Genomic DNA, 15,217 nt, shown 5'->3' on the forward strand with positions numbered 1-15,217 from the left:
TTTGGACTGTGGCACAAGTACACCCTGAATGTGCAATAAAGCCTTTAACCTGACCTGGCAATGGTACGAATTCCATTGTTTTTAATACACTGGAAAACCCGTACCTCAGACATCCACATCTCTGAAAGCATCCTCTAAGACCATCAACGTAGCTGCTGCTCAGCCATCAGTATTAAATTCTAATTTTAGCACATCAGTCTGGCCAACTGAGCCCTTCCCTTTCCATGCCAAATCCTAACCACGACATGCTGGCTAAGCTTGCTGAATAGAAGAGAACCAAATACCCATCCCCAACTTTTGCACCTGAGTTAATTTTAACAGCAAGCTCCCTTTTTGGCCAAGCAGGTTGTATGTTCATAGGGAGATATATTCCCATATCTTTAAGGGAAATATCATTGGAATCCTTTACAGGTGTTTCAGTTGACTGATGAACAATCACAGTGCCTACCTGGTGATGAAACCGGTCTGTGTCCCTCTCTGAAACCGCGCTCCGCAGGATGGCAATTTCTTCCCTCAAAGTCCCATTGGCCGTTTCACACTTCCTAAGGGCAAGAGTCAGGGCTTGTGCCTTCTCCTTCCATTCAATTTCTCCACTTTCAGTCTGCTTCAAAATAGCAATCACACGCTCCAATTCTTTCCCCTTTGCCTTTCTTTCATCTTCCAGTTGTTGGGTTAGCTCCTTCTGCCTTTGCAAGGAATGGTCTCTCTCCTGGAGCACTCTCTTCTTCTCTGCTTCCACTTCCTCCCATTTTTGGAGTTTTTGGATTAGTTTCTTTAGAGTGTCCCCTTCATCTTTCCATTGCAAAACTGATGTGAATTGCTTTAGGAGTTCATTCTGCCTCTGAAGCTCTTGTTCTTTTCCTGTCAGAGTCTTCTCTAAATTCCTGACTCTGTCTTGCTGGTACTTTATCTCTTCATTCCTCTTTGTCAGAGCCTGCTGAACATGCTGGAGATCTTCCTGAAGAGCTCTTACTTCCTTTTCTAACTCCTTTTGCTCACTTTGAGCCTTGATCTCTCGTTCCCTCTCAGACAAGGCTTCTTCCAGGACCTTCTCTTGCTCTCGGTGATGTCTAACGACTTCGTTGCTCTCAGTTAGCCTAAGCTGGAGATTCTGCAAGGTCTTTAATTCCTCTTCTTGGTGCTGGAGTTTTTGCTTCAGAGCTTCATTGTCTTCATCTCTCTTCCTCACCACTTCCTCAAGAAGATTCACTTGCTTCTGGCATGATGTTAGTGCTACTTTCATGCTTTCACCCTGAAGCTGTAACATGTTCATTTGCTCTGTCTGTTTGAGGAACTCTGAATGCTTCTCCTTCAACATCCTGCTCATTTCTTCTAGATCCTGCTCTAGGCTCTTGGCCTGCTTGCCTTCTAACTCCTTCTGCTCTTGAAGGTCCTGCACGTGCTCTTGCAAAGACACTATCTCTTGATCTTTAGCTTCTAGAGAAGATTCAGCATGTTCTAGTTTTTGCAGTATGGCTTTACTCTGCATCGCTGCCTCCTCCTTTTGCTGCTGAAGCTTACAGACAGCCTCCTCCAGAACCCCTATCCTCTTTTCTCTTTCTTTCAGAGTCAGTTCTGTAGCTTGAAGATTTGTTTGCTCAGCTTCACGCTTTGCCTCCTTTTCCCTGCATGCCTCGCATTGCTTCCTGAGGGATAAAATTTCTTGTTCCTTTTCTTTTAGTATCACTTCAAGATCTTGCAGAATTTTCTTCTGCTGTTCAGAGTCTTTTTCTTGTTTTTGGAAGGTCTCAATCACTTCCTTCTGAGATTCAATCATGAAATCCTTATCTTTCAGCATTGCCTTAGTGTATTCTAAGTCTCTGTGTAAGACATTCATCTCTTCTTCTGTTTTTTCCTCATAGCTCCTTGTCTGTTGCTTTTGGATGTCTATGAGTCTGTCGTTTTCTTTTAAGGTTTCTAAGGTCTGCTCCAGTCGGTCACGGAGAGTCCTCAACTGCACTTCCATGATTTCTTCAGCTTCCTGGATTTGCTTTTGTTGTGACTCAAGCTCTTGATCTTTTTTAGATAAAGAAAGTGTCATCTTTTCAACTTTACCATGAAGCTCTTGAAGTTGCCCCTCTTGCTGTTCCTTGTGCTGCTGCAAGAGTCTTAACTGATCCCTTTGAGAATCACACTCACTCTCTCTGTCCTGAAGATCTGCCCTCAGGTGTTCAAGGCTTGCCTGCAGAGATTTCACCTGTTCTCTGTGCATTTCCAGTTCTTGGATTTGCTGAGTCAGAGACACAAGCTCTGAGTTTTTCTCCTTCAAGTTTCCTTTCATATGATCAAGATCCATGAGCAGATTTCTCACTTGTGATGCACCGTGTTGTTCTAGCATCTTTATTTTCCCTTCCTGGAATTTGTTCTCCTGGTCCCTCTCCTCCAGCTCTTTGCTCACCTTGCTGACAGCAGCCCTCTGCAATTCTAACTGCTTCTGCAGCTCCTGTATCTCTTCTTGCTGGGACCTGATCTCCAACTCCCTCTCCTCCAGCTCCTTTCTCACCTCAGTCCTCTGCATTTCTCGCTGCTTCTCCAGCTCCTGTATCTGCTCTTGCTGGGACCTGATCTCCAAGTCCCTCTCCTCCAGCTCCTTGCTCACCTTTCTCACCTCAGTCCTCTGCATTTCTCGCTGCTTCTCCAGCTCCCATATCTGCTCTTGCTGGGATGTGATCTCCCGGTCTCTCTGCTCTAGTTCTTTGCTCATCTTGCTGACAGCCATCCTTTGTTTTTCTTGCTGCTTCTCCAGCTCCTGTATATGTTCTTGCTGGGATGCCACCTTCTGTTTTTTCTCTGTTATGTCCTTAATAAACTGATCGAGAGTAGCTTTATGCATTTCTTCCTGGTTTTCCAGCATTCTCATCTGTTCCTGGTATAACTTCATTTCTCCCTCCCTCTCTGACAGGACGGCACACGTATGAGCGAGAGTCTCCTGCAAAGTTTTTACCTCTGATGCCTCTTTCTGGAGCATCTGGATTTTCTCCCGCTGGGTTTCTGCTTCCTCATTTTTAATTTTTAAGATAGACAATGTGGTTTGAAGCTCTTGTTCGAGGCAGTGATTCATATCTGCTGCTGTGTTTGCTCGAGTTTCAGAGGCTGTTGCTGACTCCTGAAGAAGTTTTATCTCATCTGCTAGTTTCTCTTTAGCTGCTTGCAGTCTGTCCCGTTCGTGCTGCAAAACAAGGAGAAAAAGGTTCAATGATTCCATTTATACGTGTTTGCTTTTCATATTGGGTTTGACTCCCACTCCAGTGGCAGTCAAGGGCTGCCTGCTCTCTCCCTGCCTCTTGAGATGCTGTAGACCTTTCCTGTGCCACCCTTTACATTGCATCTTTCCCAGCTGACTCAGCCAGTTCTATCTTCCTTTTTGCCCTTCCCTGAACCTAGCTCCAGTGTGTTCTTTTGGGGAGGAGCTGTCAGAACTGCAGCCAGGATTTAAAGTCCAGACTAACCATGATTTAGGCAGTGGCTCGATGATGCCACTCTATTAGGAAGGAAAAAGAGAACACTTCATTTACCTTTTTATTGTTTGTTTGAACCTCTACTGTGCAGAATTGTCATGGTTCCATCCTCTAGAACCTCACTGTCCTCTCTTGAAGGAGTAATGGTCAGATCACAGTCTGTATTGTGTGTTTGAAATCAGGTCTAGTTTTCCCCTTGCAGACATACATATTTAGCTGGATCAGCACTTTGGTTTCTCAAATCTGTCTTTCTCCCCACTGTCTGCTCTCAGATGGGTAACACTGAACAGTTTTCTCTATTAGCAGACTTTGTCTTCTCACCTTTTTCCAGATCAATATTTGGAAATCTAAATATGGATTTTGACATAAATACTTGGACAAACCATGAACTGTAAATAGAGACAAGTTTGAAAATTACTTTCACTAAAGCTTCAAGGCAAAAATCTTCAGAATTGAGGAAAATAAGCACCCTGAATCATAACTGGGTTTTATGTGATTGCGGCTTCTTTTCCTACTTATTCAGAGGAATGCAATTGGAAAAATTAAACTGAAAAACTTGCTCCTTAGAATTATTGACAGAAGGCCAAAGAAATGTAAGAAATGGCCCTTTACAGCATCTGCCAGCCTCACCAGGACATCCTTTCTTTGCTTCTCAGCGCTCTCAAGTTTCCTTTCCAAAGATGCCACCTCTTGACGCAGAGTCATAGCCTCCTCCTTTAAAGCAGCAGCCTCTTCCTGCAGGACAGCTTGTAGAGAGTTCTTCTTGTGTTCTGCCATCTGTGTCTCTGCAAGCAGTAAAGGTGAAGGTGAAAGGGAAAGCAAGACCAAAGGACAGAGAAAATGTGATTTTCTTATCTGTCTGCCTGTGTTTTCCAGGCCCTAAACCCACAAGGACTGCCAAAACAGACATAAATTAAGGAAAATTCAGGCAGAGAAAAGAAGAATTAAAGTGGCAAGGTTCAGGAGAATGTGAAAACATGTTTGCTCTTCTGCTTGTTGAAAGGCCAGGGCTAAGAGCATGGCAGCACATCACCCACAGCGTCAGATGCAGGTAGAATTGACATCAATGAAACAAGGACAGAGACAGTAGATGAGAGTCAGATCTAGTGTCCTAAATGAAAAGGAAGAAGCGGCAAAAGTGAAGACTATGACACAGTTAATTGACTGGGAAGACTTGAGAGATGTTATAGAGAAGGACAGACATCGATGTTGTACTTGAAGATGCACTTTGGTATTTGTCCAAAAGAACGCTAAGGGATTCTAGTCATACTCAGTGATACCAGGACAACACCAAGGCAAGAACAATTGAGTATCACACCAGCACTGAGACCTGAAGCAAGGACTACACATAGACAGGAACTAAAACTAAACTAATAGACAGGAACTAAAGATGGAAAGAACTAAGTGGGACAAGCAGGATCCATCCAGTGACAGAATTTAAAGTCTACAAGCTGTTATCATATGTAGTAAAAACTATAGATGTTCCAGAAAAAGTGATGATCTAAGGCTTTGAAAACTGCCCTGTAAAGTTTGAAAAATGATGGGTAGTTCCATCTCAGAGAGGGAACAGGAAGAAATGCTGATCAGGTAAAGGTACTACATGAGTAAGTGACAACCTGCGGGGGAGGCACTGAGCAATGCCCACATTTCCCTGTTCCTGTAGTATGAGACAAGGAAAACAAGATAATGAGATGAAAAAGCAAATATGATGGAAACAGTGGGAAAACAAGGACAGAGAAAGGAGCAGTGATACCTGTCCATACGTGATACAGAAAGGCCAATAGCCTGGAGATTAGAGGAAGAAGTGATAGCTACACATGAAAACAGTTTATAGATAAACACAATGTAAACATGGTACCAAAGGCCTAAGAAAGAAGTGGCCAGGGAAGTAAAAACCTATGTTTGCTATGGCAGTGAGCTCAGACACAAGATCAGTATCAGCAAGAGAACGGCTAAGAAGGATGGAGGAGCACTAGGTACCAGAGAACTAGGAAAAGCAGCAGAAGGCAGGATGCAGGAACATAGGAGCTCAACACTGAACTAACGCTCTGTGAATCTGCCATCTAAGAGGAAAACAAAGTCAAGACAGAAAAGGCTTTTGGTAGGTTGGTGCTTTTAAAGAGCATATAGAGAAGGATGCTGTGAGGCATCAAGCTGCACCTTCTTAGCAGTGACATGGGACCTGAAAGGCACCATGTCTGCACCTTATCACCAGCACCATACTGGATCTTTCTCCATGAAAAGCCTTCACGTGGTTCTATAGGTGGTTCTATAGGTGAGTTTCATACTCGTTGTTCTCCTCCTCTTCCCACACCCAGGCACTGCGTGTTTCCCCTGCCTGGTATCAGAGATCCCTGCTGGTGAGACAGTTTCAGTGGGTTGGAAAGGAGGAGCTGTACCTTCCTGGCTTTGAGCCAACTGTTTCTGCAGCTCTTGATTGTGGGCACTGAAATGGTCCCTCTCAGCTTGCCTCTCGCTCAGCTCCAGCTCAAAGTCCTGGATCTTCTTCCTTGAATCATTCTGGAAGGGGTAAGAAGAGAAGCATCACCTCACAGAGCAACTGCTGGCAGGAGACAAAGATGTGCAAACACTAAGGTAGAAATAGCCACGGCAGAGGGGACAATTGGACAGTAAGTGTGATCATGATTCTCCTTTCTCCCTACGGCAGCAAGCCAACTTGACCTACAAGAATTTACACCCATTCTGGCTTTGGCAATCTGCTTGTCAGTTCAGTCCAGCAGAGTTACAGGATTTCTGGATGCAAGAGACATACATTACCAGATCAAGCTGAGTCTGCTTCAGGTGCTGACGCAGGTCTTGTAGGGCTGCTGCCACTCTGTCCACTGTGAGCTCTGCAGGGAGGTCCCTGGCCTGAGAAACAGCCAGATCCCAGACATGACCCTGTTCTGAAGAGAGAAGCCATTCTGTTTCAAGATTTAACTGAAGGGTCTCCAACACACGAGGCCTCTTTATCCACTGGAGAAGGTGGCAGTGCCTTTAAGACTTCCCAAGGCTTGAGTCAGCCTAAACTGAAAGGATGATTCTGTCATAGCAGGATTGCAAAGAACCACCCTTCCCTCCATCTGCTCTCCTCTTTGTGCCCCATAGACTTGTTAACCCAGCCTCCCACACTCGCCTGAACTCCAAGTGACCAAGTCTCTGCTGTCACAGATCATGCGGTGCAGAACCAAGTGCAGTTTGTCCAGCTGGGACTGGGCTTCACAGTGGGCACTGTTAGCCTGCTGACACTCCGTGGCCAATGCCTTTGCTCTGTTCTCTGTGCTACAAAGCCTCAGTTGCAGTTCAGACATCTCAGCCTCCAGCACGTGCAGAGAGTCCCTCAAGCACCGCTCGCCTGCTCGGGACTCCTCCAGATCCTGCAGCAGTTGCTTCTCCCGAGCTGCCAGGCCAGCCTCCTTCTCCAGCACCACTTCCTGCAGTGACTGTATCTGTAACACAGATGCACAGAGCCTCAGGGACGGGGCTGCTGCTGAGGCAGCAGAGCGGGAAGGAGAAGGAATGAAGGAGAAATTACTTCAAGCAAAAAACACATTGGAAACAGAAAGCTCAAAGCCAAGGATTCACACGGAGCAAAATCAGCTAGAAACAGGTATCTAGAAGCTAAGGGGCCAGAAATAAGTTTCCCCCATCCCCAAATGAATAGCCAAACTGTCTGGCTTTCATGCTTTCCAACCTCAGAAATGAAGCTCTCTCATGTGTGGAGGTGGGTTTGTGGGGAAAGGGAGTTGGTTAGAGGGTGAGGTGGCAAATCAAGCATCCCTGCATGGAGGGTGGGGCTTCCAGGGATGCTTGGAAATAGAAGTAAAGGGGAGACAATCAGCATCCTTTATGGTGCATCTCCAAAAGGCCAGATGATCTGAGAAGCTCCAAAGGAGTCTTCCATTCTCCTCAGAGAGTTAATGCCATAAACCATGAGAAAACAGAGGAAAACACAGGCAGATCGTAGCAGATCCAGCGTTGACCTCGAAGTCTCTGGGCAGAATACAGGAGTGTATGTTGTTGGGAGGGAAAACAAGCCAGGGCCTACAAGCTGAAGGTGGTATTCTATGTCCCTGGAGAAAATAATACTAATGCCCAGGTCACCTGGTTGTTGAGCTCTTTTATTTCTCTTCTGTGGTCTGAATGGAGCTGCTGGGCCTGGTGAATAGCAGAAAGAAGCTGAGACACCTCGTTATGCTGGGCAAAGTTCTTTTCTTCCAGGGTTTTAAGGCTCAGCTCCTTCTCTTCCAGAGACAGTGTCAGCCTGAAAGAGAGAGCATGCAACTCATTACTACATAGTATAACATTTAATAAACTCTTCGGACTTCCACCACCAAGTGGAAAATTGCTTTGTCTGAGGTTTGTCTACACAACTAGGCTGCTTGTTCAGTCCTAAGCCACGCTGGCAGCCACACACAAGCATGCACCCACTCCACCTTTTTCCACAGAAGAAAGGTGAATTACTGGCTAGCTTTTGTGAGATGAGAACGTGAATATAAACACAACAAAGTCTTGAAATGAAGACATTAGGGAAGAGGAAAGTTTTTCTTTTGATTAATGAGACTCCAAATGTCAATAATGAAGAGACATTTTCTTCCCCTAGCTTGTATGTCCTGGTAGGAACAGCAGCAACTGACAGCAAAGTGATCTTTGGGGAGTTTCATAAGATGTGCCAGCACCCAGATTACTTTCAGCTCTTTCAGCTGGAGAAATGAAGGCCAGTACTAGAAGTGGAATGGAGGCTTGGAGGAAATACTTAGATCCTTATATAAAAGATGAAGGAAGCAGGAGTGCATTTTCTCTGTCTTCTTCAGTGAAGATACGTGTTGAAGACTGGCAGCACTTCACCAGGTGAAGTAGCCTACCTAGCCTGTCTCTTGTGTCTTACATTCTGCAGACAGTGAGTAACATCTGTAACTGCTGAGGCTGGCAGGGACCCTGCCTGAGCCCCTCCAGACACCTCTTGGGATTTTCCGAGGAGCAAGGAAACACATCCAGTAAGAAGCACCCTTGTTTCTTGGGTGCCTCAAAGGGGAATCCAGCTCAGTTCAAAATCATGGTTTTAAGATGGCTTCTGCCAACCAAAGGTGTCAGGGTGGAAGACTGATACAGATTCCTAATATTTAAAGTTTAATGGACCTGAGGTGGAGCTGATGGATCTATCTAGCTCATTATACTGCAGCTTTTCTTGCCTCCTTTGGTGTGTTTCAGGTGTGAAACCCCTGAAAGTTCCAGTTACAGTATTAACATGCTGATTTAACAGAATAACACCTTTTAAGGAAAGGACTACTCCAAAAGCCATTGTCTTCAGAAAAACTGACATTGAAGGATTAAAAGAAAATGAAACACATCAAGAGAATGAGACATCTACATGGATAGTTCAGAACTCTGCTTTTTCAGAAATGCTGCCACAGCCACTTTTATATGCAAAGATCTGAAAAGAGGGAATCCATTAAACAGACTGGAGAGTCTCAAGGCTTTCATTTACCTGGCTTTTTCGCTCTCTAAGACCTTCAGCAAAGCCTGAAATTCTGTGTTGTGATGCTCTACTTCTTCCCATCGACTCCTTTCCCCCTCCAAGGACTGCAGATACACTTGCAGCTCCTTGTTCTGATGTTCTACCTCCTCCCATTGACTCCTCTTCTCCTCCAGGATCTTCTGGAGGTGCGCAACCTCCATCACCTTCTGTCTTGACAGTTCTTGTGCCTCACTCAGATCTTGTTGAGCTTTGCGGCCAATCTCTTGCTGGGAGTCCTCCGAGGCTGCTAGCTGAGATGTCAACTCTTCCACCTCAAGTAAAACATAACAAAGCAGTCAAAGACTACAGCTTGTCGCAGTCAGCCATATCATACACTGTGAGGAAAAGGAAAGAACAACTTTACATTTCACCCTCTCATGAAAATACTAGATCCACAATGGATAGAGCCAACTTGTTGAAAAGTCTGAGTGGGTTACCATGTTCAACTGCAAAAACACCTTAAAAAGCAAGGCTAGCAGCAACAGGCCAGCAGAAATCCATTCTGATGATGGATTCATTCTAGCAAACAGGCAAAAGGACTACACCAGGGCAGCAGCTGAGATTCAGCTGACCAGTAAGTCTCCTTCAGAGCAGTGGAGATGGAGACCACACGATGATGGCAGCACAAGGGATTACTCCATCAGCCTGCTGTCTTCAATGGAAAGGCAAGAAGGAGACCAACCAGAGACCACCTATTTGATGACTTGAGTAGCTATTGCTGTTTCAGTCACCTGTTTTTGTAGAGCATCCCTCTGCTGAAGAAGGATATTCACTTCTTCTTTGATGGTTTTGATTTCTTCTTTGTGCTGCTTCTCCACTGCCTTGATCTTACTCTGAGCTTCCTGCAGCTCTGCTTGCAGCTTTTCTGTGATGTTCTGTAAGCACAAATGGAGAGCAAGTTACAGGGACTGGCCATCAGTTTCAACTTTCTCCTCAGTAAAGGAACCAGTACCCTGATGCTTTAGTCACAAGACAGGCCATGAACTTAAGTACCAGGAATAAGGGGCCTGTTCCAGATGCTTCAAGCCCAAAGTTAACACCTCTGTCAACCACGTGAAAGGACAGAAATAATGGAACAAAGTTTCTGTGACAGCAGTTGCCACCAGTGTTAGGAGTCACCAGCAGTCTGGTAAGACCCTACCCCCTTGCTGCAACCTTCTTGTTGCACTTGTTCAACCTTGTTGAACTCGTCTTAGGCCCACACTGAATCTGTGGCTGCATTTACTGCCCCACCATAGGCCTGTGGGTCTTCACATGTCTTCAAGTACAAGCCATTGGCTCTGCTGCCTGGCCTAGCAACATGTGGCTTATGACAGATGCCATTTCACACCTTCAGGCTATTATTCATCTAAAGCCAGCCCACAAAGCTTGCTTGAAGAATTCAGAAGCATACTGGTCCCTACCAGGTCTTGCAGGAGCTTGTTTATTTCCACTTCATGATCAGCTTGACTAAGTTTGAGAGTATTGTCATACTGCTGTTCTGTCTGCAAGAGCTGTTGTGTCATGTCTTCCCGTTCCTGCCTCATCAGAGATCTCTCTGTTTCCAGCTCCCATTGAAGGCACTTCACTTCCCCTGCAAACACAACAAATGGCAAGATCCAGAGTCTACAAAAAAATGGTTCTGACTTTACTGAATTTGAATTTCAGTGCAGGAGGGATCTCCCTCCAGCTCCTTCACTCCTCAGAAGCACTGCAGAGAGCTATTTTATACCATTTTCTCTGGCCAGGAGGGTCACCAGAAACAAAGCACATGAGGCTCTCACCTTGTATCACCTCCTTGGCCTGTGTGACTGTGTGTAGCTGGATTTCCAGCTGACTCCTGGAAACTTCCAGCTGAGATAAGTGCTGCTGAGCCTCAAACAGGCTGGATTCCAGGGTGTCCTTCACTGACCTGCAAGTTACGAATACGGAGAGAAATGAGTTTCTTGCTCCTGACACCCACAAGGAAGTTACTCCAGTAAGAAGTCATCCAAGATCCCTACCCCTGCGTACGGAAAATGAGTTGCATGGGAAGTTGTATACAGGGAGCATATTGTTACCATTTAAAATAGCAATGCAGGCCCCTCCGAGGGAATGCCCAGGCCTTCCTTGTGACCCACAATACACAGTAAGACCAGTTGAGTTGGATCTCAATAGCCAAATCTTAAATTGTTGTTGTCTGATCTATGATACATGGGTAGCTCTGCCCACAAAGTCTGTGCCAGCAAGCAAAAGCCCAGGCTCTGCTCACAGCCTTACTCCCCTTCCAAGTCGCTGTGCAGGGGGACAGAATGAGTATATCCCTGGTTGATTCACGACTTTTTAGTGCAGTTCATAGGGTAAGTCTAAGCAGGTAATTTTCCAGATTCCATCTATTTAAAAGAGACTAAAGAAATACATCAGATGATATAGTAAAATCTCATGCTTGCAGCAGCATTTGAAACAAATCTGAACTAGATTTTATCTGAACAAGGACTACCCGAGAGGAGAGACAGGCATCCTTCAGTTTAAACTGCTGGAAGTTCAAGAGAAAACTTCCTCCTTTTCTCCAAGCATTGCTAACCACGTAGGCAGTAGCCCAAATGGCTTGTCACTAAAAGAGAAGCTCTCTTTTCTGTCACTAAAAGAGAAACTGCAGAGGCAAATTGTTACTCCCATAGATTTCAACTGCTGCATATGACACACAGGACTCTGGAACAGGAGCTGAAGTGGCCTCCCTGATCTAACAGAGCATCCTGTGTGCCAGGTTCCTACAATACACAGCACTGCCTCACTAGTACAGGGATGCCCTCAGGATAACATACTTCAGGGTAAAGGGGCACCCGAGTGATACCACAAAATCCACAACAGAAGGATTTCACATGAGCTCAAGGCTCAGGAGAGCTTTGTTAGCTTCAGCTGTCAGAAAAATATCGCTTAAATCATGGTACACTTTTTTTTCCCCCATTTTGCTCAAGATTCTTCCATTTTCTGTCCATGGAAGGTAAAAACATCTAAGAAGCACACAGGATGCAATCAATCCTTGAGTAATGATCCCCACCTCTATAACTGCAGACCTGCAATAATATCCCGCCTAGGGTCTCCTCCCTGCCTTTACCTGGCCTCTTCCAGCTGCTCCGAAAGGCCTTGTCTGTCCCTCTCCAAGGCTGCCAGTCGCACTTCTAGGGCAGCCTTCTCATGCACCAGCAATTCCTTCTCTTTGGACACCTTGGCCAGCGCGTGCTCTTGGCGAGAGGACTCCTGGCGCAGCTGCTCCAGGTCGCTGCTGGCCAACTCTTGCTGGTGGTGAACCTGAAAACAGGACAAAATACAGTGAGTTGTGTGCAGAGCCAGTGGTGCCACTTCTGAATGAGCCAGAGGAGGAAGGGCTCCTGTACTGTGGGCTGAAAGCTTCAGAGCATCTGCTGTGTAGTGCACTAATACCCTGGGCTGCCAAAAGGGAAGTGCCAAAAGGCACGGTTAACTTGAAAGTGATGAGTAAGGCCATACTGCGTTGCCTGGGACCAGACAGCTCCTTCAGGGCAAACATACATACCTCAGACTAAGTGTTTTCATGCAAAAAAACTGCATCTTCCAGAACTGCCACCCTGCAAACTAAAACTCTATCAGAATCTATTCCCGTGCTGGAAAGTTTCATGAGAGGTTGAGCAAAAGCAACTGCTCAGAATATCCAATCTAAACCTCCCCCAGCACAACTTGGGGCTGTTTCCTCTTATCCTATCACTTGGTACTGGGGAGAAGAGACCGACCCCACCTCACTACAACCTCATGTCAGGTAGTTGTAGGATGCAAGAAGGTCTCCCCTGAGCCTCCTTTTCTCCAGACTAAACAACCCCAGCTCCTTCAGCTGCTCCTCAAAAGACTTGTGCTCCAGACCCTTTACCAGCTTCATTGTTCTTCTTTGGACGTACTCCAGCATCTTAGTGTCTCTCTTGTAGTGAGGGGCCCAGAACTGAACATGGGATTCAATGTGCAGGCTCACCAGTGCCCAGCACAGAGGGACGGACAACCACCTCTCTCATCCTGCTTGCCACACTATTTCTGATACAGGCTACGATGCTCTTGGCCTTCTTGGCTACCTGGGCACAAGCTGGCTCATGTTTAGTTGGCTGTTGACCAACATCCCCCCTCAGGTCCTTTTCCCCAGGCAGCTTTCCAGCCCCAAAGCTGCATGTATGTCTTAAAATACAATTTCAACAGTTTCAAGATGTCATTCCCATTCTTTGCAGTACAAGACAGCAGACGTTGACTTACAGCTCTGTCCTGCTCTCTAGGCTCAAACAAATGGAGTTTTGAAAGTAGCAGATTTCACAACAAAAAGCATAAATAGAAACATGCAGCCCTGGTTTTTGCTTCAGAAAAAGGATTCAGAGCTACACAGTTTGTTTCTTTTGCCACAACAGAGTCATAGCCCCACTCAGATTCACGGACAACACCATCACCTCTTTGCAGCTTATCAAAAGCCAAAAAAAGAGGTGAACGCAGACAGGTGGATTAAAAGAATCCATAGAAGCAGAGGACAACTCAGGGAACTGCACAACAGCTCTGAAGGCCATCAACATGTTTCCAACAAGAAGCAACCAAAAGCCTTGGGACCTCCAGCACTACCAAGTGTCTCCTTGACAAAAGCACTGCAGAATGCAACAGATACAGCTTCACTGAGCCAAAAGCCCACCCAGAAAGCAACAGGTTTTTGGTCTCACCTGATTGAGTTTCTCTTGGGTTTCTGCCTTCTCCTTTGCCAGACTCCTCAGCTCTACCCGCAGCCCCTCCTGTTGCTCCTCTGCTTTCTTCAGCAATTGCTCCAGATGGGTTTTCTCTGTGCTGAGCTCTTCATTCGTTCTTTCACAGAAGCTCAGCTTATCCTGGCCAGAGATCTTTGCTCTCTCCATCTCATCCACTTTTGCTGACAGAGCTTCATTCTCTTGCTCCAGCTACAATCACAGAAGCACAGAGGAAATAAAACACAGTAACATTTACTCTGTAGGAGGTTTGGCTTGAACAGAAAAAGGAACATTTCCATATTCTGGCAGTCATACTGTTGGAAGGCAAGAAGCCTGAGAAACAGCAGCAACTGGAGACAAACTCCTGGCGAGATCTTTGGCAACTCTGCTCACCTGCAGCACAAGTTGGTTCAACTGCACTTTATCTGATGCGAGAGCTTCATTGATGCTGCTCATCTTCACTGTTGCAACATGTAGATCTGCTGTTTCAGCACTCAGCTTATTCTGAGCCCCTGTCAAGTCTGCCACTGACTGCTCTGCCTGAAGAGACAAAAGAACATGACAACAAAGGCAGGAAAATCCCTGACTTCAAGCAGCAGCTCCAGATCCCCCTTTGTGTCTCTGATGTACTCCCAGTTCAGCATTCCCAATAAGCACTACCCCAGAGAGCCTGTATGGTGTGATCACCATTTTCCAAAGGGGAGAACAACATTTTCCCTGTCTTCTACTGCCAGAAACAGCACCTGTGATGGTCTTGCTATCACACCTCCCTCTCCCACAAGTGCTACCTAGGAATAAGGTGATTATACCTTCTCCAGTGCCATGGTAAGCTCATGTTTCTCCTGCTTCAGCAGATCCCTCTGAAGGTGCAATTCCTCCAGTGTCTCTCTCGCAATTAACAACTCACTCTGTAACACTGAATTTTTTCCTTCAAGTGCAGCTAAGTCCTTCTGCCTATGAGAAGGGGAAAGACAAACAAGTTTTTAATGTAAAATACATTCTCATTTCCAAAACCAAGATACATACTGTGCCCAACGCATGGCAGTTTGAATGACTTCTAACAACTTTCTGCGTACACCTAAAGAATGCTGGAATTTCCTGACTAGAGCTACATCGCTCTTTGTCACTGATGGAGGTGAAACATTTGCCATTGACAAAGTAAAACAAACTTCCAGAAATCACAGGACGTTTCCAGAAAGTTCAGATATGCTCAGCTTAACAGCTTCCTGCCTGTTAGTTCTTGCTCTCCTTTTTGAGGTATTGGCTACAAGACTTTGCAAAGTTCTTCTCTGGAAAGAAGTCTGACTTTGGAAAGGCTGTCTTTGGGCGAGACAGACGTTTTAAGTCAGATTTGTATTCCCACAATTACTCAGAAATGATGAAAGAGTCCGGAATCTATTTGGGGAAGCGGTGTGTGTGAATTTCCAATCCAATAATCAAAGGGTCACAGGATGATTCAGGCTGGTGGGGACCCCAGGAGGCCTCTAGCCCAAGCTTGAACTCAAGACAGCTGTGGTCAGCTATGGCATCAGTCCAGG

At 45.8% G+C, this 15,217-nt stretch overlaps 1 protein-coding gene across 8 annotated transcripts in view; it reads right to left on the reverse strand.

Annotated features, from left to right (window-relative positions):
* The window catches only part of LOC115615140 (centrosome-associated protein CEP250-like), a 30,050-nt gene that overhangs the window by 6,509 nt on the left and 8,324 nt on the right, over positions 1-15,217 (reverse strand). For 6 of the 8 annotated variants that reach the window (XR_003993960.1, XR_003993961.1, XM_030502953.1 and 3 more), the window contains 14 exons: positions 14,489-14,633; positions 14,073-14,219; positions 13,659-13,889; positions 12,053-12,246; positions 10,740-10,867; positions 10,380-10,549; positions 9,708-9,851; positions 8,947-9,248; positions 7,563-7,722; positions 6,595-6,907; positions 6,237-6,364; positions 5,858-5,978; positions 4,089-4,243; positions 449-3,169 (listed from right to left, as the gene is read on the reverse strand). Coding sequence is in view for 6 of the 8 variants with exons in the window: in XM_030502953.1 (XP_030358813.1) it covers positions 449-3,169; positions 4,089-4,243; positions 5,858-5,978; positions 6,237-6,364; positions 6,595-6,907; positions 7,563-7,722; positions 8,947-9,248; positions 9,708-9,851; positions 10,380-10,549; positions 10,740-10,867; positions 12,053-12,246; positions 13,659-13,889; positions 14,073-14,219; positions 14,489-14,633 (5,059 nt within the window). In the remaining 2 variants the exon portion in view is untranslated. The remainder of the gene's footprint in view (positions 1-448; positions 3,170-4,088; positions 4,244-5,857; positions 5,979-6,236; positions 6,365-6,594; positions 6,908-7,562; positions 7,723-8,946; positions 9,249-9,707; positions 9,852-10,379; positions 10,550-10,739; positions 10,868-12,052; positions 12,247-13,658; positions 13,890-14,072; positions 14,220-14,488; positions 14,634-15,217) is intronic. The other 2 variants (XM_030502955.1, XM_030502954.1) reach the window with 2 other exon arrangements.

Source organism: Strigops habroptila, chromosome 13, assembly GCF_004027225.2.
Source record: "Strigops habroptila isolate Jane chromosome 13, bStrHab1.2.pri, whole genome shotgun sequence".
Classification (NCBI taxonomy): Eukaryota; Metazoa; Chordata; class Aves; order Psittaciformes; family Psittacidae; genus Strigops; species Strigops habroptila.